Source organism: Peromyscus californicus, unplaced genomic scaffold (genome assembly GCF_007827085.1).
Source record: "Peromyscus californicus insignis strain IS unplaced genomic scaffold, ASM782708v3 Scaffold_5__1_contigs__length_169319896, whole genome shotgun sequence".
Classification (NCBI taxonomy): Eukaryota; Metazoa; Chordata; class Mammalia; order Rodentia; family Cricetidae; genus Peromyscus; species Peromyscus californicus.
Window position 1 is genome coordinate 110,687,652 of NW_026294573.1, and position 25,690 is coordinate 110,713,341.

At 39.5% G+C, this 25,690-nt stretch overlaps 1 protein-coding gene across 22 annotated transcripts in view; it reads left to right on the plus strand.

Annotated features, from left to right (window-relative positions):
* Lingo2 (leucine rich repeat and Ig domain containing 2) overlaps nt 1-13,765 on the plus strand; it is a 1,194,974-nt gene extending 1,181,209 nt beyond the window's left edge. For 21 of the 22 annotated variants that reach the window (XM_052716815.1, XM_052716814.1, XM_052716817.1 and 18 more), the window contains one exon: nt 706-13,765. In XM_052716815.1, coding sequence (XP_052572775.1) covers nt 740-2,560 — 1,821 coding nt within the window. In that variant the 5' untranslated portion in view covers nt 706-739 and the 3' untranslated portion in view covers nt 2,561-13,765. The remainder of the gene's footprint in view (nt 1-705) is intronic. The other variant, XR_008213749.1, reaches the window with a different exon arrangement.
* The last annotated feature ends 11,925 nt before the right edge of the window (nt 13,766-25,690 follow it).

A 25,690-nucleotide genomic window follows, 5' to 3' on the forward strand; every position in this document is an offset into this window, starting at 1 on the left:
TGTGTCAGCCCTGTAAGAAACTCAATGGCAGAGTGGTAAGACAGGCAAACCTGTCCCCTAAAATAAGCAAGTGTCCTCAGTCAAGATTCATTGAATTCAGACAGAGGACTGTCTTAAAATTGAAAGCTATTTTTATACAGTATATACATATGAAGAAGAAGTTCTCAACACCTTGCAGTAGATGTTAACTGGTTTCAATATTGGACCCAAGGCTTGTAGGGCTTGTAGTTAAAACTTCTATTAGCTTCATTTATAATAGAAGATGATCTCCCAAACAGTAGAGATGCAGATGCTCACTCATACAGAACTAGTGTCCTCTCAGCCACTGACCTCTGTCTCTTTCCTTTTGAATTTTAAAAATAAGGTCTTTTGTATGTGGAAAAAAAATATGCTGTTTTGCTTAGTCTATGCAAGACAGTAAACTTGTCTCTATAGTTTTCCAATCCTGAGTTGGTCATAACTCTTAGAAGCTCTTATGGTTACCACCTCCATTATCCCCAGTCAATAGCCAAGAACACCTAAGTACAGAGGTGAAATAAGTTGCCCAAGATCGTGTAGATAATATGGGAACCCTTGAATATAATCTCAAATCTGGCTGCCACCAAATCCGGTATCCTCATTTTATAACTTGGTTCCTTAATTATGCACCGTTCCTTGTCTCTGTCCTAACTGTCCTTTTCACCTTCTCTTTCCCCATCCATGCAGGCCCATAACCAAGGTGTAGACTAAGAAGGGAGTCATGCTTCACACGGCCGTACCATGCTGGCAGCCATTCCTGGGTCTGGCTATAGTGTTACTCTTCATGGGATCCACCATCGGCTGTCCTGCTCGCTGTGAGTGCTCTGCCCAGAACAAATCTGTTAGCTGCCACAGAAGACGTTTGATTGCCATCCCAGAAGGTATTCCCATTGAGACTAAAATCTTGGACCTCAGCAAAAACAGGTTAAAAAGCATAAACCCTGAAGAATTCATATCATACCCTCTCCTGGAGGAGATAGACTTGAGTGACAACATCATCGCCAATGTGGAGCCTGGAGCGTTTAACAACCTCTTTAACCTGCGTTCCCTCCGCCTGAAAGGCAATCGCCTTAAGTTGGTACCATTGGGAGTATTCACTGGACTGTCCAACCTCACCAAGCTTGACATTAGTGAGAATAAGATTGTCATTTTGCTGGACTACATGTTCCAGGATCTACATAACCTGAAGTCTCTGGAAGTGGGGGACAATGATTTGGTTTATATATCACACAGGGCCTTCAGCGGACTACTTAGCTTGGAACAGCTCACCCTGGAGAAGTGCAACTTAACAGCAGTACCAACAGAAGCCCTTTCCCATCTCCGCAGCCTCATCACCCTGCATCTGAAGCATCTTAACATCAACAATATGCCTGTGTATGCCTTTAAAAGATTGTTCCACCTGAAACACCTAGAGATTGACTATTGGCCTTTGCTAGATATGATGCCGGCCAATAGCCTCTATGGCCTCAACCTCACATCCCTTTCCATCACTAACACCAACCTGTCCACTGTCCCATTCCTTGCCTTTAAACACCTGGTCTACCTGACCCACCTTAACCTCTCCTACAATCCCATCAGCACTATTGAAGCAGGCATGTTCTCTGACCTGATCCGCCTACAGGAACTTCATATAGTGGGGGCCCAGCTCCGCACCATTGAGCCTCACTCCTTCCAAGGGCTCCGCTTCCTCCGTGTGCTCAATGTGTCTCAGAACCTGCTGGAAACATTGGAAGAGAATGTTTTCTCCTCCCCTAGGGCTTTGGAGGTCCTGAGCATTAACAACAACCCACTAGCCTGCGACTGCCGACTCCTCTGGCTCCTACAACGACAGCCCACCCTACAGTTTGGGGGCCAGCAGCCCATGTGTGCCGGGCCAGACACCATCCGTGAGAGGTCATTTAAGGATTTCCATAGCACTGCACTTTCTTTTTACTTTACCTGCAAAAAGCCCAAAATCCGTGAAAAGAAGTTACAGCATCTACTAGTGGATGAAGGACAGACGGTTCAGCTGGAGTGCAACGCCGATGGAGACCCACAGCCAGTGATTTCCTGGGTGACACCCCGAAGGCGTTTTATCACCGCCAAGTCCAATGGAAGGGCCACTGTGTTGGGTGATGGCACCTTGGAAATCCGTTTTGCCCAGGATCAAGACAGTGGCATGTATGTTTGCATTGCTAGCAATGCTGCTGGGAATGACAGCTTCACCGCCTCTCTCACCGTAAAGGGATTCACTTCAGACCGCTTCCTTTACGCAAACAGGACCCCTATGTATATGACCGACTCCAATGACACCGTTTCCAATGGCACTAATGCCAATACTTTTTCTCTGGACCTTAAAACAATACTGGTATCTACAGCCATGGGCTGTTTCACATTCCTGGGAGTGGTTTTATTTTGTTTTCTCCTTCTTTTTGTGTGGAGCCGAGGGAAAGGCAAACACAAAAACAGCATTGACCTTGAGTATGTGCCCCGAAAAAACAATGGTGCTGTTGTGGAAGGGGAGGTGGCTGGACCCAGGAGGTTCAACATGAAAATGATATAAGGGCCCACCACACACACTACTGTCTCTGTGTCACTGTTGGTAATGAGTAAGACATCTGACATAGTGAATCCCAAGGTTATCAGGCAGCTTCCTGTGGTTGTCCCTGTGTCAAAGAAGGGTCCATGGAAGCAGGAAGACTTCTCATGGAGACTGGCCGATTAGAGGCAGGCAGGCATGTGTCAGAGCCCTTCACACAATGGGATACTAATTGTTTGCATTGCAAATATTGGCATTCTGGGGATCTCAGTAATGAACCTGAACCTTTGGCTCATGCTGATGGACAACAATTCAACATTTTCTACCACTGCAAAAACAAAAGAAAAAAAATAAAAAAGAACAACCTACAGTGTAGGATTTACATATTAAAAAGACACATTTGTCTAAAACATACTCTACAGTAAAATTTGTATTTATTATTATCATTTGTTAAAACCTTGCATCATACAATACTGTTGGTTCAGCACCAAAAAAAGATCAATATATTCTTTTTTTTTTGAAACATATATGCTGTATATGTTTTAAAGCAATATGAATGAGAGGTTGTGCTTTTAGTTACTCACCAGTATAGATCCAAGTGTGATTTCCCCTTCCTTTTAACCACCGATAAACCTGAGAACAGATCCCTGGGGTAACAGGCAGAGATGTGTTGAGATGTGTATGTCCGATGTAGGATGCCAAGAAACAGGACCCAAGTCAAAACTGCTCAACTCTGTTAACTTCTGTTACTATAAATAAAGGCATGTGCCTAGTTTTGATACAGAATGGAATATTTTTTATACGTACACTACCAACCTGGACCAGTTTACTGTAACAGAAGCCTTTGGGTTTCTCTGGAAGGAGGTATATCGCTAGATGTACCCGTAAAATGCAAGGTAGGTGTCATTCATAAAAGTAATCCATTTAGCCGGCCCTTAGTTCTGCTCTCACTAGTCACTGCTCATGGGTTAATGACAAATGGAAAAGGAAGTCATGATTATGTATAATTATTTGGCAATGTTCATCAGTAGCTGATATCAAAAATTCTTCTGTCCAAAAGCTCTCAGAATAAGGAGTTTTCAGAAGTCAATAAAAAAAAGCAGGGTGATCTGAGCATATCATGACAGTGATGCAGCCAATGATCTTTTTCAAATGGGACAGCTGTCTGCCAGATGTCTAGAAGTCAAAGGGAACACACAGCACATGACACTCCCAATTTCTCAATTCAAGTACTGCATACATAGTATGACCACAATTAGATAACTTCAGGATGTTTCCCTGCTTCTTAATCAAGACTTTTAGTTTCATATTGAAAACTGTGTTGCATAGATAAGAGGAACCTGTTTTGTGTAAAGTAGTGAAAGAAAAACCTGTGTAGATTTAAAAAATAAGATTTTGTTCTTTCACTGGGGAAAAACTAAGGTTATAGTTCCACAAATATATAATGTTGTGTTGATTCTTTCACTTTCTTGACCTGAGCATATTTATCCAATTTAGTTGGTGTTAATGTTACCACTAAAAAAAAAAATAGCATTAATATCATCAGTGACCTGGTTTAAGGAAGCATAATTCCATGTGGCTGAGTCCTGAATAACTTTCAAAGAGTATATTCACATGCCCTGAAAAACTATTGGATGCAGATTGTATCCTGAAATGATATGTATTTAATCAGCATACACGTAGTTTCTACATCTTTTCCATTTTGAAAGGATCTGGAGAAAGTTCCTTTGGGATACTTTATAAGATATGTAGAAGGATTCTGGGATTCCCTTCTTTAGTGTTATGGGTATGACTCTCAAAGATGTAACTTCTTTAAAAGTTTGAAAATATGAAGAACTTTAAAAACTGAAAAAAATGAAGAATTATTAAATTGGCTTCAATTTCTAAAAGGCTCACAGATTATTTTGCAAAGTAGGTGGACAATACATATATACCCATTTCTCCTTTACCAGGGGTAGAAACTGAGATTTTAAAAAAAATTGAATAATTGCCTGTTTTAGTTACACTTCATTTAGCAATCCTGATGATTATCACAAATATTTGAGAAATCAATTTTCCATTTATGGACTTATTCATATCTAACAATTTGTGTCAACCTATGCTAAATTCTATCAAAGTTTCAACTCCTAAAAAATTAAATGTTATGTTCTTACAGTTAAAATGGAAATATAGTCCTCTAAAAGAGAATCTACTTACTTTTAATTTTGAAACACCTTAAAGAGTGTGTACTTGACAAATTATGTGTGCGTGTATGAGAGAGAGAGAGGGAGAGAGAGAGAGAGAGGTGAGCAATTTCAAAAAAGGGGGTTGTATTATTTTCAGTCAAAAATTATAAAAGTTGATCAAAAGGCTCCTGAGGAAAATGAAATTGGATTCAAGTTAAAAGATAAAACATTTAGTTCAAAGATTTACATGTTATTCTATCAAGAGAAGACAGATTAAATTCTCTGGGGGTTTTGTTCTCTGATCCACAGAATAGTTAAGGTATAACTAAACAATCTTCCAAAATGAAGAGCCACTAACTCATAAATAGAACAAATGGTGCATTCCATAGTCACCACTTACAAGTTCAAAAAGGTCTAGGTAAGTCTAATAAAGACTCTCAAACGCCCTGTGTTTACTGTATTTCACCTTAGGATTTCTCCCATGTGTTTTGAGCATGAAGTACCACTTTTCCTACTTAATTGTTAATGTCTTCAAACACTAGAGTCTCATGGAACCCCTGCGTGGTCAACTTTAGAGTGGTACCCCACTGAAATGTTCTTAACCCAATATTTTTAGTAAGAGTATAGTTATAGTTAGAATAACTGATCAGACCATGATAGCATATCTACCAGATTTTTCCCAAGTGAATTGGCAACTTGCTGCATAAATTAATATACTAAAGGATTTATAAAAAATTGAATGAGCATCTAATTTCCCATTTTCTCACTATTAATGCAAATCATAGGGACCTGGAAAGCTCTGTCATTCCACTGACCATAGCTCTGGGGCTTTCATGTACAGTTTTACAAAAGGATTGTGTGAGTTTTTCTTTATGGTCATTTCTCTGTTAGAACAAACAAGACCAGTATTCTGGCCTACTCATCCCTTTAGACACTTCCATTTCTGAGTTCCTGCTTTAATGTATCCTATGAAGAAACACAACTATTTGGCCCAACATTTTATTCTTAGTTGAACAGTAGCCTGTGTGTTATTAAGCATTTTCAAAGAAGCACTTAGTCTTTCTAGCATTAAATATAAGAAAATTCCCTGGCCAAAGCCCTAATATTCTGAATTGATTCATGGACCCAAATGTTGGTAAATAAGATAACTTGACCAAACAATATGGGTTTGCTGTGATGGTAAGCAATCTCTACTTTGCAGAAATCCTTGTATTATTTTCTTTTCCAGCCTCTTTTCATTTCCATAGCATTTATAATCATGTGCTTTTCAAGTGTTTTCAAATTCTGAAAATACAATCCAGAAATTGTTAAGCCTCAAATGTTCATAAGGGCATTTATTAAAACTCTGGGTTTGTTCAGCTTTCTCAGAAATTTTGCTTATCAACAACAGTTCTCTTATAGTACAAATGCATTCAGAATTTGTTCTTCTCTCCTTGTTCTGTCAGAGAACTTGCTCTCAGTTCACATAGGAGTTCAAAGGTCACAATCTTCTGTGACTCTTTCTTTTAAAAAAAAATGTTATTTAAATCTCATCTCACTGAAGCCTGACTTATGTCACTTCCCATTCCTCCAGTTGGAACAGATAATCTTTCTGGATTAGAGGCACAAAAGAGAGGCTGTGATCCTAGAGAAGGAAAATTGCATAGAGCTCCGTGTAAATTAACTTTTACTTACAGGGTCTTCCTTCATCTCTCTGTCAAAGCATTTCTTTTATCTTCAGGGGCTGTGCACAGAACTGTGAAACAACACAGAATGTGTCTTGAGGCTCTGTAGAAAAGAAAAAAATAGATCATTTTCAACTGAGAAGACTCAGACCTGACAGAAAAGACATCAAGAATTTAAAGGAAGGCTGGAGGGAGACACGGGGATCTATTTAAATTCTATTTCCTTTATTGCTCATTTTTATCGTCCTCTCCAGCTGAAGAAGAATTGGTGACTTGCTTCTTTTTTACCTTCCTTTGCTTCTCCCCTTCTCTCCTTGTCTGAGTCCTCGCTGTCTGTAGCCCACGTGGGATTCCAAACGGATTCTGTAGGATGTGGACCAATGTAAAACCCAAACCAAAACAGCAACAATAGACCTTTGGGACCAAAGCCATTCATTCTACTTGGTAGTTAGGGTAAAGATGTATCATTTTTATCACTGAAACGAACATTTCCTGGTACAATAACACATCATATGCCCAGTTTTTTCCATTGACTTTCCTCTATTCAGTCCCATGGGTGCAGTACCCTTGATATTTTCTGATGGATTTTTGGAGTTATTCTGGCTGTATAGAAAAGATTGGGAAATAAAATACCATTTAACATCTGCTTTTTTAATTTTTTAATTTGGCTAGGTGGCAGAAGGTGTTTTTTGGTACATGAGCATCACTTCATTTGAATTCCTCTCCCTTTCTACCCTCCAAAACCATTCCTATGCTAGTCTCCTCACATGGGAGCCAGTGAAACTATGATTATTGGGGGAAAGAATGCTTCCCAGCACAGGCCAAGGAGAAGAGAGACGAGAGCTTCCTGGCTAAGCTGGGGCCTGGGTCCTAAATCTATTCCTACAAGGTTAGTTGAGAAGCTTTGCCATAAGTCAACAATTAATGGCAGGTTTTCTAACATGAACTTGGTTTGTCAATTTAAAGAATAGTAAATGTAGCCGTGCATTTCCTCCAGAGTGGGCAGGGATCTGGAGGATCCTAATCTACACTCAGCTTCTCAACAGATGGCCATGATGAAGCCCCGGTGACAGAAACAACCAAAACACCAAAGACGCGCTTAAAATACGTGCAAAAAGGCTTAAAGCATAAGGTGGGCAGACGCTTCTCATTCCAAATATAGGAATCTGAACAAGATAAGTTCATGTGAGTGCTAGACTGCTGTCCCTCAATTTGCTTCAATATCCCTTCTCCCTCACCCCAAGCTTCCTGCAAGACATCCTGAATAGAAAGAAGGAGAGAGCAGGATGTGCAGCGGATTCCTCCTAGTGTTAGGTAATAGATCCCAACCCCCCTCCCCCCCAGGTCAGTACTGGAAGCTTCAGCCAGTATCGAGTCCTATGCATATTGTATTTTACCCTGTGCACAGCTCACTATTGGCAAGATTTAATTTATAAATTAGGCACAGTAGGAGCTTAACAGCACTAATAATAAGCTAGAACAACAAATATATTTTAATTTCCAGTTGGAAATTGGCCACTGGTGGTAAATCCACAGGCAGAGGAAGGCCTGGATACTCTCCTATGTTCCTGTCTCCTTTGCGGAGGCCACAATTGAAATGATCGCTCCTTCTTCACTTCCCTGTTCCTCACTGCCACTTACACACAGCTGTCATACCTCATCAATGAAGGCTCTCTCCAGAGAGAAGTCTTCTTTCATTAGAACTCAGAAATCCTTGTGTAATTGTTAAACTGGAAATTGCCTCAAAAGAAAAAAGAGGGAAGGAACAGGAAGCCTCCAGTTTTTCTCAGACAACACTTTAGAAGTTAAGGCTTCTCATTCACATAATCATAATCTGACAGCAATCTAGAGGTTGAATTATTCTTTTTTTCTCTCTCTTTCTCCTAGAAGCAGGTAGGCTGATATAAAGCCAACTTTAAACAGAAAAAATTTATTTATAGCCTTAGCAGAAAGAAACGAGCTGGTATAATCAAGAGAACACTTACCATTTTTAAGAAAGGCTCTACCTGTAATATACTAAAAAGCTTTAGAAAAGGAACAAAACTGTGACTGTGTTCTTTAAATCAGTTAACTATATTTTAATTTCAATACCATTCAGAAGGTAACTGCCCATGCTGAAACTGGATCTAAGAATTTTGTTCCTGATCTAGAAGGGTGCAAGGGAGTAGACATTGGCTGCATGCTAGCTCCCTTCATTGTGCCGCACACCTCCCATTCTAAATTGCTTTAACGTCCTTATTCTACACTGCAAAGTAATTGACAGAATCTACAAAAGGTGTGATCAAGAAATAACAATGAAATGGCAGATTTAACATAGTCATGAATTTTTTCCCATTCCTTCCAGCAGTATGTCTGCCCACACCCTCACCTGTGTACATATCCATGTGATAAGACGAGTGAAACTGAGTCATGAGCAAAATGCAGACTGTGTTATGGATATTTGAAAGGAAACACCCTCTTTTCTTCCCTGGCTATAAAATCAGGTACTTTGTGCCTAGCTGGGCCATTTAGTGCACAATATACTTGTCTTTACATGTTGTAGAGTATGAAAAGTCCCACACACAAACAATGGCAAAGCTATTGTTTATATATACATATATAAATATGTGGGGTGGATGGCTTGTGGTTTTTTTAAGTAATTAAAATGTAATTGTTTTAAAAGTTGGCAAACTTGAACAAGAGAGATAAAAATGAAACAAATTTTATGTCTATACTTCGCTTTTTTTTTAAAAAATCAAAATCCCACATAAGGACTTCACCGTACTGGACATTACTAACCAGAAGCCTAACAAATCTTTTCTTCAGATGCCTGAAAGCCTGTTTTTGTTCTTAAAGGAAATTAGTGCTAAAGACAAAAGGATCTTGATTTAGATTTATGTCTTGCTGTCTGTTTTTACTGGGTATTATCATGGGCATGTGGGTTTTTTTTTTTAACATGTATAAACAAGTCAACGTATCAACATGAAATGTTAGAAAACATGTTCTGTTTCCTGATGAAAAGGGCTTAAGCATCTAATATCTCAGTTAAATATGTGGTAGTATTATTTTTAAAATGGAATGTATAATTTTTAAAAAAAAGCAATTTGAGTCATATGGGAAATATCTCATTATTGAGAAAGGTGGGTTATAGGAAATCCACAAGCAACTTAAGGCTGTTGGAAACATTACCACCAGACAGAGGACTGTGTTCGACTGTGTTCAATCGATGCATATCTGATTGAATCCAGTTCTGATGCTGGAATGAGTAGAGATCTCAGAGAGGCCAGGCTGTCAGGTTTTCTAGTCTTAAATACTACTAAGGGGTCATAGATTAACCTGCTGGACACTGAAATCTACATATGATCAGCCATAACTGTAAAGATATTCTACTTTAGTAAGGACAAGTCCTGCATTGTTTGTAAAGTTGTCAAAATCATTTGACGTTTAAGCATCCACCAAGCCATACACACAACAGCATCACGTTTTTCCTAAGCCTTTGCTCAGCTGGATTTTCATAATGCAAGATATAGTGTAAAGTAAAAATGTGCAAAGTAACGAAGAAGACTCTGGTCTGTAAACGTATTGCTAATGGGGAAAAGAGAATTTCGTCTGATGTTGAGGAAAGAATGAACTGAAAATTCTTCCTGCACAATCTTACTGACAAAAGTAAGTCCTTCTGTTGTATACCTCAGGAATAGATTTTGGGAGGTAAGCTCAGGCAGCTGTCATGTTATGGCATCGTGTTTACCCTGTGTAGCTCATTTTATAACTTCTAAGAAAGTGGGTAGGGGTAGCAAAAGAAGGAGAGAACTCAAGAATAGTACCTGAATATTCTATTGATGGAAGACAAAAGAGGTTGGGACTCAATGCCAGGCCACTATTAATACACAAATTCTGTGACTGCTGGAGAAAGACAAATAATAGTTTGCTATTTTTTAATTTCAAAATGGAGATCTTGCCGTGGGATTTCCTTGTCCTTGAAGAATTTTTCCCAGGACAGCCAGAGCTGGCCAGACAGTAGTCACAGCTATCAGAAAGTCATTTTGTACAATGAAAACAAAGACCTCTCTTCCCACAGCATGGTATAAGATGTACTGCCTACTAATCTCTACCAATACCACAAACTGGCTTGTCCAGGGAACACCATCAGGTTAACAATGGACCCACTACTTTTGAGCTTGCTCCTAGGCATTGAGAAAGATAAGATACCGTGAAACCAAATTATTAAATGCATACCAAGCAGATTTTGAATGCAGTTCCCTGGCTTCTAACCCCATACTTCTCAAGACTCTTTGGTTGTGTACTATGTCATGAACTAGAAGGTCATCGTATGTTTGTGTTTCTGTTTTCATTGTTTCTACTTTCTCATTCCCACTCATGAGTATACTGCTCCAACTGTTCTTGTTATTTCTGTGTCATGATATAGTTAAAATAAAAATTATGGGTTCCTATTTCCTTTAAAGTGGATAAGCCTATTACAAGACCTTATATTCTTTTCTTAATTATTCATTGTCAGAACCAAAACAAAACACATGAAGATGAAAGTGTAACAAAGCCAAGATAAGGAAACAGTGGCGAATCTGAGGACAAATTCACTGAACAGTTCTACTACTGGAGAAAATCTGAAAACTCTAGCTTCAAGGGCTTGTCACTAGGTGCCTTTCATCAATTCATAGAAATAACTCAGTGCAAAAATTATAAACCTTTGTCAAAAAACTTGGATTGGTAAGGAAGTCCCTTATTACAGCTAATACAGCCCTTGTTTCATTCCACAGTACTCTGTACTGAGTAAATCAGAACATGTTAATAAATTTCTATAAATATAACATGAATTTTAATGTCAGTTAACACCACACACACACACACACACACACACACACACACACACACACACACACACACACACACCAATATTACTAACTGCCATTTCACCAAAAGATAAGGAAAAAGAAATGATAATTGGGAGGTTATGTCCTACCTGAAGATTGTCATTATCCTATTTGAGCACCAATAAAGAAAATTAAGATGAGACTCTTCCAGAAGTCACAGACTGAAATTTTAACCACATGCCACTAGATAGGGCATGTGTGTGATGGAAAGACTGTAAATCTTACATACGACTGCAAAATAGGTATTTATTGTCACATTAGGAGACAAATCTGTTTACCAGCTATCCCTCTAAGGCAGAAGTAACATTTACGTGAACTTTTTCTAACTGCAGCCTCACTGGGCATATTACTCCTTAGCACGAGAGATGGAGATGCTGGTACTGAAGTACAGAGGCAGTTCACTGTTTCTAACCGGCTCCTTTAGCCATGGGCTATTAGCTGCATGTACAAAAGACTAATAGTTCACATCTGTTTTACACATACATAGCTCCCATGAAAATTAAATACTTCTTTAAACACATACATGGAGGGGGAATGGAGAAGGAGATGGAGAAGGGGAGAGAAAAAGAGGGGGTGGGGAGAGAATACACTATGGCAGATTTCCTTAAGCCCCCCACTGTATCAGTTGAAACACCCTACTGGGAATTAACTCATTGATCATAGAACAGACATGTAATGCAAAGAGATTACCGGGTCGGCTCCACCACCTTGGTTTATACGAGCCCATTCATTTTAGCAACACCCGGAGAGTCCAGTTGCCCAGGCTTCAGTGGCCTCAAGAGTCCTCCCTGGCACTGATCTAAGAAGTGGCTGATATTATTCAGGACTAGAGTCAGTATAAAGCACATTCTGCCCATTTCATTCTGAAATGGGTAAATGGGTTCACAGAAATGGAAAATAACTGGAAACCGTCTCCTGGCTGGTAAGGAGAGATAACAGTAGCTCACTGTTTAGTTCAGTGTCTTCTCCAAACAGCACTTGTTGTAAACTGGGAGGCACAAACCTTTCCACATATGGCAGCAAGTGAATAAGCAGATGAAGGAGAGTTGAACCCTGGAAGAAGATCAGTAGTGTTTGTGAATGCCACACTGCCTCTAACAGCAGCCTTCATGGTTTGGGTTCCAAACCATAAGCAGACACATTCTGTATTTTAAAAAAAACACTGTAAGTGTTTTTATATTTATTTAATTTCAAATGCTGCCAATACTAGCTCAAATCACCACAGAAAATTCAGGAAACTGCTTAATTCCTTCTCATCTTTGATGAGAAATTACTAATCAGATTTATCCAGCTTCTGTTTTAAGAAATGGAGAAAATTTAATTTCACACTGTCCAGCAGAATCTCCTCACTCATGTAGTATCTACTGAGTATCCATAATGAAAATAACTTAGCTAAACATCATTGAATAAAGTCATCATCAAACTGTGTTTCAAGTGTAAATACATCAACTCCTTCGGCTTCCATACTGCCCACGCCTGTTTCTCATTCCAGCATCCAAACTATTTGGTTTGTAGATGGGCCTTAGTGTCCACCTGGCCAGGCATGAGTCTGGCAATAAGGATCAACCTGCTTTAAAGACCCATTCTCAGGGAGTCAGAATAGTGAAGTATTTAAAAGACATGGGTCTAGAGTGAGAGTCCTCAAGCCTCTGGCTCTGGATTCATTTTTCTTTGTGGGCAAAATACTGAATATCTCTGCATCCCCGTCTTAAATGAGTCTACCACTACCTACCTCACAAGGGTGCTGTGAGGCTACTGTGAACAGCATGCAGGATGCTGTGTGCAATGGCAGACCTGTTACAGAGGTGCTATGGGATTTAGACCAGGACAGATCAGTGAGTATCCCCTCCCCTACCCCCTGGGAGTCCCAGGTCTGTGAGGATATCTCTCTAGCCACACTCTGTGGCTCGGTTTATGGTTTATCTTAAACATCACTGACTCTTGCAAAAAAAAAAAAATCATTTTAAAAATCCTCTTTTCTCCTTAAGAGATACTGGCTTGGAAATGTTATTAATTTTAAACAAGAAGAACAGAAGTGATTCACTCCCAGGTGCTGGGAATGGGGAAGCAGGTATTCAGCTCAACATGAAATAGGAGTTTGAATAGGTATCTTCAAGGGGACACATTTTTGGGAGAAATTTTTGCCTAGGGCTTTCTGTGGTTTTCAGTCTGACTCCCCAGCTTTCTGTTTTGACACACACCCCTTTTCCCTCTAATTGGAAAGGAAGCCGCAATCCTCATTTCATGATGATTCTTTGCAGTCCGTCTTGATCAAAGGACGAATTCTTTTCAATAACTGTTGTAATTATTTTCTTAGAGGACCATATTTTAAATGCCACATTGTATCTAGCTAAGCCCTATTGTCTTGGTGTCCTTCAAAATTGTCAGTTTCTTTAAAATACAGGGGTGGGAGAGGGATCTGATAAGTACATGTTGTTGTAATTGATTTATATGTTTGAATTGTCTTATCAGAAAACAAAGTTATGAATTTCATCTGTTGAAACAAAAATAAAATACTTTCCTAAAAATGTATTTGGTTTTTGTTTTTGAATATTGGAAATGGTATTTATGATTCTTTTCTTTTTGGTGTTTCATAGCGATAATCTGTTATTAGCCATAGGTTATCCATTTACACACCTTAGTCCTTTGTTATATAAACTTGGGAAGCCATAGAACATAATTGTTCAATACTTAGTATTGAGGAAAGGCTTTGTATTTGATGCTAAATATGGTGTTATGTTAGACAGACTGGTATAAAGAAATAAGCCTTTCAAGCTATGTGGTGATTTTGTCTATCCCAACACCACTGCCAATGGAAAATGTCACCAAAAGTGATGGGAAATGGCCAGGGATTTTTATTTCTATTAGCTAGAAACATTAAAAAAAAAAACTAGGCTTAACTTTTTAAAAATCTGGGTCTGTAAAGATGGCTCACAGTTCAGTGACTGTTGTATATGCACCAGGTTTGATCCCCAGCACCCATCTTTAATGTGATACCTGCAATCTCAACACTAATGAGGCAGAGACAGAAGGATCCTTGGGGCCTGCTGGCCAGCAAGTCTAGCTGAATTTGTAAGCTCCACAGTCAGCAAAAGACCCTCTTTCTGAAAATAAAGCATATATGGATTGAGAATGAAACACCAACATCAGTCTCTGGTTTCCACAAGCACACAGGTGCATGCATGCATATATGGGAACATATACACACATACCTGAAAAGGTTCCGTGCCAAGATTCTGCTGTAATAATTTAATGCAACTTAAAGCAACAAATTGCAACAAAAAAAAATCAAGTATTTGTAACATACTTGGTGTCATATTCAGTTCTGGCTGCCGTAACAAAATAAGACAAACTGGTGGCTTCCACCACAGGAATTTATTTTCTCACATTGTGAGAGGCTGATATGTCCAAGATCAGGTGCAGTACAGTCAATATCTGGGAGGACTGTCCCCGTAGGGTGTAGATGGCTGCCTTCTCTATGCTTACATTGTCCTTTATCATCGAATGTACTTGTAAGTGCACCCCTGAACACAGGGTGGTCAGAGAGACACAGAGGCACAGAAAAAATCTTCTTGTAAAGTCACCATTTCTGTCAGATCAGGACCTTTGTTGTACCAATGACCTTTCTTGTTACTGTGATAAAATACCCGACAGACAACGTAAAAGGAGGAAGGATTTATTTTATACCATGGCTTCAGAGGATTCAGGCCATCACGGTTTAGAAGATATAACAAAGCTATTCACATCACAGTAAGCCAAGAAACAGAGAACAAAAAGTACTAGAATTTTGTTGGCTTTTCCCTCTTTCCCTTTTAATTCTTCCTAAGCCTCCTTTTCATGGCCTGATTCCAGCAACATTCCAGCTCTTACCACTCAGTTAATCTTCTCAGGAAATACTTTCAGAAACTTGTAGCTTGAGTTTTTCTGCCTGGCCCATAGTCAGGGCAAATCTCTCTCACCCGCCAGTCCCACAGACGCTCAGACCCGACTAAGTAAGCACAGAGACTTATATTGCTTACAAACTGTATGGCCGTGGCAGGCTTCTTGCTAACTGTTCTTACAGCTTAAATTAATCCATTTCTATAAATCTATACCTTGCCACGTGGCTTCACATGCTGCTTGTCATGGCGGTGGCTGGCAGTGCCTTCCTTCTGCCTTCCTGTTCTCTCAATTCTCCTCTCTGTTAGTCCCGCCTATACTTCCTGCCTGGCCACTGGCCAATCAGTGATTTATTTATTGACCAATCAGCAACACATTTGACATATAGACCATCCCACAGCACTTCCCCTTTTCTTTTCTTAAAAAGGAAGGTTTTAAACTTTGCACATCTCTAAAGTCAGCTAGGTATATTTGGGAATTTGGGCGTAGCTTTTCTTACTACTTCCTGCTGGAGGCCAATCAGTGATTTATTTATTGACCAATCAGCAACACATTTGACATATAGACCATCCCACAGCAGAGACTTATCCAGAGGGATCTTCAATATCCTAAGTGATTCTCAGTCCAGCTGTTGGCATTAACTATCACACTATCCATACAACCTCATTTAACCCGAATTAACTCCTTACAACCCTATTTCCAAATATAGTCAGTTTGGGGGTAGGGTTGGCATCATATAGATTGGGGATAGAAGCACAATTTAGTTCATGGCAGTTGCTATCACACATTGATAAAAGTGTGATATTGCACCGGGCAGTGGTGGCACATGCCTTTAATCCCAGCACTCAGGAGGCAGAGGCAAGTCGATGTCCGTGAGTTCGAGGACAGCCTGGGCTACAGAGCGAGTTCCAGGAAAAGCACCAAAGCTACACAGAGAAACCCTGTCTCGAAAAAAACCAAAAAAAAAAAAAAAAGTGTAATATTGCCTTTATTTAACATAAGATGAGAAATGTTATAAAGGATTAGGAAGGCAAATTAAGAAAGTTAATATATACAAGGAAAAGACTAGGAAAGGACTTTCAACACTAGTAAATAGTCCTCTGTATTTTACTTATTTGCTAGCTCCTTGATGCAGCAATTTTCTCCACTCACTGTATGTCTCTTCACAGCAGTAGAACAGTGACTAAGACAAAAGTTCACTGTCCTATTGCTGTGAAGAAACACTGTGATTTTCACTATAATCAATAAGGTCCTTAAAGTGTTGCACCTTCTCATTCTCACAATATACCCATAGAGCCACATTAACATTTTCCTAAAATTTTAACCACTTGAGTCTTTTCTTGTCTAATATCATTCCTTAACTTCTTTCTGAAAGAAGTTATTCCTCTGCCAATTCTCCCCGACTTATCAAGTTCCCTTTTGACTATGCCTCCCTCCATTGGCTAAAGAAAGCTTTGTACAAGGGAAAACACATGCTGCCTTCCATATCATAAGTCAAGGTTTATTCTAAACCCTAGTCAATGAGATCATTTCAGTAGGCAGATGGACATATCCCTGGGTGCAGAAGACAGACTATTTGCTTCTTTATTTGGGCCTGGAAATGTCAATCAATGTATTCATGTGTAAACCCTAGTTCAGTAGCACCACAGCATTTACTAGTCTGCTAAGATTATTTGTAGGTTGTCAGAGTCCTCATGATTGACATGTCAAGACCTGAACTATCAAAGAGACAACTGCCTAAAGGAAAGGTCATTCGTGGTGCATAAAACTCCCCATAGTCAGTGCCAGCTGTTTTGCAGACAGTGGGAAAACATAGGCTAGCCTAGCGATGATAGGCCAGCATATGTCAAATGTATTCTCACACCTACTGAGGTCCCCAGGGAACCTGGTCTAGACTTTTTCTCACATACCACAATAAAAGATTCAGAAATTGAATCAAGCAGAAAACTTTAATTTTTCAAAAGTTAGATTTGTTTGTACTAAGTTAGATTCCTTGCATGAAACAAACTGTCTTGTGCCTTGTGAACACTGAAGGAGTCAAAGACACTTGTTTTTCTTGACTATGGTCGTTTTTAGGACTGGAACTTGAGTTTCCAGACATCACCATCCTAGTTTTACACATTTGACCACTAGACAACTCTTCAAACATTCTTTCAAAGGTCCATTAGAAAAGACACAATAGTCCAATAAGAATAAAAAACCCATTGTATTTTTTTCTAATTGTAATAGTAACATCTGCTTGCTCAAGTTAGAAAATACACAGAGATCAAGAAAAGATCTTTTCTATTCCCATCTTTCAAAAGCAATTGGTTATTATTAGAGGTCAATGCCTATTGATCCTTTCAAGATAATAAGGTAGGTTATATAATAGAGATATAACATGTTTCCCCATCCCCTCCAAGTCTACTGTAGAATTCTGCTCTCTAATCCCCCTTTCCTCTATGATGAAACACTCCTGAGACTTTTATGGACTACCAACAAAATCATTTTTTCTATAGCCAGAAATAGTCTGCCTACTCTCTTATCCAGAGTCTCAGGAAAGGATGATATGAAAATCCATAGTGATCATCGCAAGAGTTGTATCCTTAAATAAACATTCATTGAAAAAGTGGTACTTTTGCTCAACCACTCTACTAGGGCATCTTTGAAATATGCAGACCCAAATGTGAGGCAGTAATAGCTACCAGCTACCAGCCCTTACATGCTGAAAGGTAGGCTAACTTAATCTCTCAAGTGGCCCTAGAATCTCCTTTTTTTCTCATTGCTATGGTATCTTCACCTACAATTATCAAATTCCAAATCCCCTTGCCTTCCCACTTGGCCATTCTACACCTAGCTCTTGCTTTCCTAAGTTGGATAAACCCTTACAAATCATTGCACAGAGGGGCTTCTATGATCTTCAGAAGATTCATCTCCCAGCCCTCCATTTGCTCTTAGTTGAGATTCATTTCTTTTTCATGCTTTCCCTGACAGTGGTCACTATTTCTCTTAAAATTCTTTGCAACAACACCTTCCAAGTGAACTTGCTAACTAGTACTATGGGTCTAACACAGGATATTTTAAAACTACAATAATAATTTAATACAAATTAGCAACCATATGATGGTATAGTATAGGCTTTGATTGTGTGGTTGGAAAAAGGCCTACTAACTGTCTGAAATGGCAAAGAGGCATTCCTCCTGCCAAAATTACCATGTTATTATTGTTACTACAATGGGCATTACTTATCACTTTCAAAATTCTTCTACCCTTTTAATAAGCCCCCCTTTATTAGATAGCTTGGCAATTTGGTTATGTAGCTCAAATATAAGAAGGCAATCTGTTTTTCTTCCAATGTGTCGTTCTTGATGAGAAAACTGTTTGATTAGGATTAAAGGAAAAGAAGAAATAAACTAAGCTATAGCTTCCCTGGAGAAAACTGCCTCTGCTGTTTACAGGAAAGCATTTCTGTCTCTTCTTTAAAACTTCAGTTTCTAGTGAAAGGGGTGATTCTTGGAAGAAAGTGGAGAAATGATCACAGTAGTCTAATTAGGATACACTGGGTATTGAGTAACACTGAGAATTTCTGTTACATGGAAAGGAAAAATGAATGCTATTTGCCCTTATCAGAGGTTAGTGTTGCAGATGGACACAGAGTGGCAACTGTGGCCTGTTGCATGCAGGTCCCAATTTACCAGGAGAGGAAAGCTCATAACAACATATGCTGTTGGTACTGAATAATGCAGTTTGAGCATGCTGCTGGAAATCACCTCATTCAGAGAGAGATAAGTAGAAAGGCAAAGAGGAATTCTAACACAGAAAACTTAATATATTATTGAAGGTTCTAATTAAATGCCCACATATTATTAAACAGAGCCAAGGCTGGCTGTCCTTGCAAGCTCTGGCAATCTTTACAGGGCAGCAAGTCTCATTTATGTTTCCTCTCGTCACTGTCAGTTTGCTACAGCCTGCTTCCATTTGTCAGATTTATTACATACATAGCCCTCTTGCCAAATTCCTTATAGTGTCACACATCCTTACATTGGATATGGGGAAATCTAGACAAGTGGATTTAATTTCAGGTGAGTTTAGGAAGAAATGCACAGATGTCTGGCCTCCTTGCAAATCACTCATTCAAATGCTCAGCACATACTAGATGTTCAGCAAGTACATCACCAAAACAGACGGGGACAATGATTCATAGTCATAATGAGCCCTAGATGCGTCTCTGTATGAAGGATATCAGTATACTGTGTTGTGAAGCTTACTGCTGCAAATTTTTAATTGCACAAATTATGTATTTATTATAGAACCATTATAAAAATTGATGACAAAACAAAAAAGAAACCCTAGGATTTCTAGCAATTTTCACATGAAGAAACAACTATTGTTAACACTTAGATGCTTAAATTGACTTAAATACAGCCCATTATTTCTAGACACATACACATTTTACTAAATACATTTTGTCTTATATGAGTCTTTTTCCCTAAGCATTTATTATATTAAATCTCTTCTATAAACATCTACACAGAATTCTGCTGCTTATTTGAACTACAAGGTATCTAACTAAAGACTTATTTTTAGATGTTTAGATTGCTAATATTCCTTATAGTAAGTAACTGTATACCAGATAACTTTGGAGCTAAATGTTTATCTATGCTTAGAATTATTTCCTTAAGAAGTTATTGGAATTACAATTACTAGGTCAATATTAGTAAAAGTGTATATGTTTTTGGTCAATAGTAATGAATAAGTTAATGAATAGTAACTTAGTAGTGTGTAAATTAACCAATATACAATTTAACCAGTAGGTTCTAAAGGGGCCCTTTTCCTTCAGCCCTACAGAACAATGCTGAATTCTAATTTTAAAGATCTCAAGTAAAAATAAATATTGCCACTTTGTCTTTGTAGGTGTGGCACCTATCGATCCCAGCGTAGTCTATGTCGTTGTTCCCTGTCAAAGTCCTGCACTTCAGAGGCATGTGCCCAACAGCTCCCCCTTTTCTGAAGTTGAATTATGGTAGGCAAGAATATTCAGAAATTCTTTTATTCAATTAGTACAAACTGAGTCTCTTCAAAGTTACAGTTGTTCTAGACACTGCTATGAAACACTAAAATGGATAAAGCTCCTAGCTCTCAGAAGCTTAAGTTTTGATAGGTGTGAGGGAAAATATTTAAATAAACATACAATGTTTCCGGTAGCCATAAGTGCTGTCTAGTGTTCTAGGTGGGCTGGTCAGAGATGTAACCACAGAGGAGACAAACAGCCACGTGTGGATGAACTCAGTGTGTCACTTGCATCAGGAGCAGAGTAGGAGAGACATGCAGTATTGACCCAGCACTCAGGAGACAGAAGCAGACAGATCTCTGAGTTCCATGCCAGCCTGGACAAGTTCCAGGACAGACAGTGCTCACAGAGAAACCCTGTCTAAAAAAAGAAAAAGCGAACAAACAGATAGTGAAAATGAAGAGAAGGAAAACTTAAGAAGGGTCCCATCAGATTTTTAGAGAGCCTGGAATTTTTCTCTACCTGATGAGAAGTGTTCAAGGGTTACAAACAGAAATGTGATGTGATCTCGTTACCATCTAGGGGTCTTGATCAGGTTCACTTTTTCAAGTTAAAGAATAAAAAGGCAGGAATATGTCAAACACAAGTAGCAGCGGGCGAAATCTTAGAAAGAGCAGCAGAGTCAACCAGTGAAGAAAGCTTTTACTTGGGGTGAGGAAACACACACAGCAAGGCACACAGAGAGAAAGACCCTGTACACAGGGGCTCAAGAGCTTCAAACTAGTCTCTTGGGGAGAGTCATGGGCTTTAAGGGTCTTTGAGGAGTTTTCCTCCCCTAAATTAGGGTTGCTCTGTTTGCACAAGAACCTAGACCTTTTGGGCAAACATGTCCAGTCTTGATCTTGCCTGGCCTGTTCTGATGGCAGGAGAGCCATGCTAGCAGTCAAAAAGCCTAATTTTCCTTTAGGCATTTGTTGCTGGCTGGTCTCAGGTATAAGGAAGAAACTGCCTTTTTCATGTTTCTGTTGCCTCTCATTCTGTCTGTCTGCCCATCAGGGACTGCACTAGCCCCTCAGTCTGATGAATGTTCTCCAAGCTCACCTTTACAGAGAATAGACTGAGGTCAAGAGCAGAAGGAGAGAGATAAATCTTAACTGTGTATGTGAGCAGAAAAACTACGTAAGCCTTTGGATTCAGTTTGGTAGAACGCAAAAAATTAAGAAGTGATGCAAATGAGTACTCATAGTTGTGGAAACCAATACCTGTGTCATGTGACTCAGAGATTATTGGATGTCTAGTTAGCTCCTTATCATTTCTATCAGAGAGTCTATTTGCACAGAAGTGTCCAGAGATCAAGTTGTAAGAATCACTAATACACACGTGAATTTTTCAGCACACATGAAACAGTCTGATACCGTTAAGACTGAGTCATCCTCAAAATCCTGTGTCTTCCTCAGAAGAAATCAAATAACTGAGCAAAGATTAAGGAAAGAAAGACCTGTTCTCGACCCACCCCATGGCACCTAACCATTTAGCTATGGACTAAGAAGTGAATTGGAAACAGCAACATCATGACTGTGAGAGAAGTGGCTGTTGTATTCACCATCAAAGGCCTAGTAGAGGATGTTAGGGAAGGACAAAATCAAGTGTTCCAATTTATAGAAACCTGTTCATTGAATAGCATCTGAGATTTGGTGGGGGAATGGGATTAACTTGACTATCTTAAGGCTGGTTGGAGTTTAACAAGAAATAATGATGAGAAATAATTTTTTTTAAGTCACTCAAGAATTAAAAGGCACACTCTGAAAAAGTCTTGGGAAAACAAGTATCAGAGCCTCTGTATGTGAGCCTTTTCATTTTTAAGTTTCTTCTTTTAATTCCCTCTGACATGAATTTGTAATGTAGAGAATGTATGCTAATTAAGACAGTGTCCACAAGATGTATAATGTATGCCTTTTAATTAGTTCTGCTGCTATAATTGATTAACACTTTGCCTGTGCAGTACTATTACAAAGAATCAGCAATGAAACACTGGTGGATCTAGTCCCTGTAGGGAAAAAAAAGCATCGAACATTGCCATTGTATAATATCTGCACTGCCAAAGTAAGCCTCGGTGTTCCTATTCACAGTCTTCTGGGAGGAGCCTTGCGTAGCCTGGAAAGCAGTGAAGAAATAAAAGACAAAATGAAAGGCCAAAAGGCCCGGAGGAATGGATACAAGAATTGTTATATGGGGAGAGAGATCAAGATGAACATGAAGAATTCGAAAACAGCCAGAAGTCCTTAAGGAATCTGGTGCTGTTGGAGCAGATGGAAGTAAAACCTGAGAAAATAAATGCAAATTGCGTGTGTGTGTGTGTGTGTGTGTGTGTGTGTGTGTGTGTGTGTGTGTGTGTGTGCATAAACACATGTATGCATGCAGGGAGGTACTTTTGAGCACATGTAATTGCGTGGATCATAAGAACAGCAGAAATTAAATCAGAAATACAAGGCTCCAACTAACAGACGACTTTGTGACTTCACCTGAGGCCCAGTCCACACCAGATGCTATTTTTGCTGCAACTGCCTCTCCCTCTTGCACCCATCCATCCGCTGAAAGGAAGGAGCATCCACGGCTCTCACTCTAACCACATGCTATGATACATGGCACACTCTCTACTCTGTTCTAGAGCTAGGGCCACAGCAAGGCTCGTCCACTGGCTTTATGTCTCTTACAAGCCGGCAGAGGACAGGGACAGGCAAACCGGGAGTGAGGGGTTTGTGAGCACCGAACAGGAGAATGGATCAATGCAGACATGGGATGTAAAGCTGGGATGAGCCAATGAAGGCTTTCTGGAACACGTGGTTTCTATCTAGAGACGGCTGTATGAAAGGAGAACAGAGAAAAGGGTGTTCCATGCTGAGGGAACATCCTGTGTAAAGAATGTGAGGAAAAGAGTCGGGTACATTTGAAGACATGTTAACGCTCCAGGAGAATGAGGAAGAGAGCTAGCTGTACAGCAAATTCAAGTTATGAAGAACAGTTTCATGAAAATTGGATTAAATAAAATTTAGCAATTTTGCTCATTTGAGGAATTCTCACATACCATGAAGTACAATGAAATACATGAAATTCTAAGTAAAGGAGGGGCAGAAGTCCTTGGGTATTTTTCCCATGCTGTTATTTTAAAGAAAAGTTCCTATTTACAACTTAGATGTCTAGGAAAGGCTGCTACACAGTTCTGACAATCGTTGACCCATATAGTGTGAGTCTAGCTATCAGTCCTTCAGAAACTACCCCACCCAGCCTGAATGTTTGTTTAGGTCTATAAATACATATGCACTGTCACTGCCCAACCCTTTTGTTTTTTGCATTGTTTAGAATGCTCTTCTCTTCTCTTTAAGAACAACTACAGGCACCTCCTTCAGCAGCTACCCCACAGTCTTGGCATGGCAGCTACCTCAGCACTCACACTTCCACATCTACCCTCCACGGTCACAGTGGAGATGTGACAGCTGATTTCAATTTCACCATGCCGTTATTTCAGTCAATGTACATGGTCTGGAGCCCTTCTCGCAAATATCTATTAGATATCCACTAACACACGTTCCTCACCAGCATCTAATCTCTTTCCTTGTCAGCAAATAGTGACTTTTCCCTCGTCCCATGCTGTCTTGGGCACCCACCACCATTTGCCATAGAAACATCCAGTGCAGGTGGTCTGAGTTTCTCTGACCTGGAATCCATGGGACAGCAAAGCCTCAGTTGCATTTACTTCTCACTAGCGTTTTACATGCTGATCAACCTCATTTCTTCAAACACTTTTCACTTTGGTTTCTATGACAACATTCCTTCCTGGCTTCCTCCTGCCTTACTATGACATCCTTCTCCTCTCACTTATTCATTACCTTTGGATTAGTTACTTTTCTTGTTGCTATGATAAAATGTCTGATAAAAGAAGTTTAAAGGAGGTCAGCTGAGTTTTGCTCCTGGCTTAAAAAGGGAGGGAGTCTGTCATGGTGCAGCAATGGAGGTAACTAGTTACATTGTGTCTGTATTTCATAAGAATATGTTCATGTCTATGCATTCATAGTTCGGGAAGAAGGATTAGGGTTACTGCTCACCTTGCTTTCTCTATTTTATTCTGCTTGTAACACCAGCCCATGGGATGGTGCCACCTATTTCAAGGTAGGTCTTTCTTCAGCTAAACCTTTCAAGAAGCATCTTCATTGACATTCCAAAAGGTGTTTCCATGGTAATTATAGATCCAGTCAAGCTGACAATGAAGACAAGCCATCATATATCTAGTTCTTGTCAATTTGACACCCAAACCTATCACTTTGAATTATAACATTTTCATTCCTTCCCCTTAAAGTCTCATTTTCAACCCATAATGCAAAGTGCATTTACATCAACTCTATAAGTCCCTATATTCCTTAACATTTCCAACACTATTCAAAAGTCAAGTATCAAACTCTGAAAACATGTTCGTGGCCCATATATTTTAAAAAGTGCTACCATGGACCAATGCAGCTCAGGTATGCTTCTTCCATATTTAACCATATGGGATGGACAGATTTCCCTTCAATATTAGTCTTATTGCCCTCACGGACTAATTGGTTTCTAGTGTATGCTTTCTTCAGTATAAAGAAATAACAGTCTTCCTTAAAAATGTAAAGTAAAATTCTGGAGATAATTCTTGAGGGAAGGGGAGTCAAGCATCTTCTCTCTCTGAGATAGTCTCTTAAGTGTGAGCCACTACAAAATCAAATCACAGCCTCTCTCTTAAGCCATCTCCAACTCCGTGTCTGCAGCTGTCTTCAGCAAGCATGCCAGAGTCCTAGCATGGCCAACATGCTCTGGAGCTTCCTTGCAGCTTAGGCTCCACTTCCACTGCTTCACACAGTGGTCTCTTGGAGACTCTGCACAGGAACACTGATTCTGCAACACATCACCGAGTTCCAGAATTTTCCTGGAAACTTAGTGTAAGCTCCCCCCCCCTCCCCCCCCCCTCCCCCCCCCCCCCCCCCCCCGGAGCTGAGGACCAAACCCAGGGCAAGCGCTCTACCACTGAGCTAAATCCCCAACCCCAGTGTAAGCTTCTTTAACCCCGTCATTTACCCCCTCAATCTTCCTTCTTACCTGCAAAGCCCAACCAAACATGTTTATTCTCTTGGAGGTCAGACTTTCAAATTAAACATCAAAAGACTCACTACAAACCTTGTTTCCTCTAAGAATAAATATTTTAGTTGCTGAACCAAGCAAAGAACTTTGGCTATCTGAAATGCTAAAGAGAGAAAGGGGATGTGGAAAGCTAATAACATGGTGTGAAGATATCAATACCAGTTATGGACATATGAAATAAGCTAGCTCATCTGTCTATGTGTTTCTTATTTTTCTTCCCATTCCATTTCTTTCATTATGCATGGCATAGTGATAGTAGTTAAGTTTACCTTTTAGCCTCCAACTTGCAGAAATATTGAGATGCATTCATAATAGAGCAAAAAACTTGAGGGATTATCCAGAGGTAAAGTATATAAAGAATGGGAATAACCATATCATACCTCTGTGTGTGTGTGTGTGTGTGTGTGTGTGTGTGTGCATGCGTG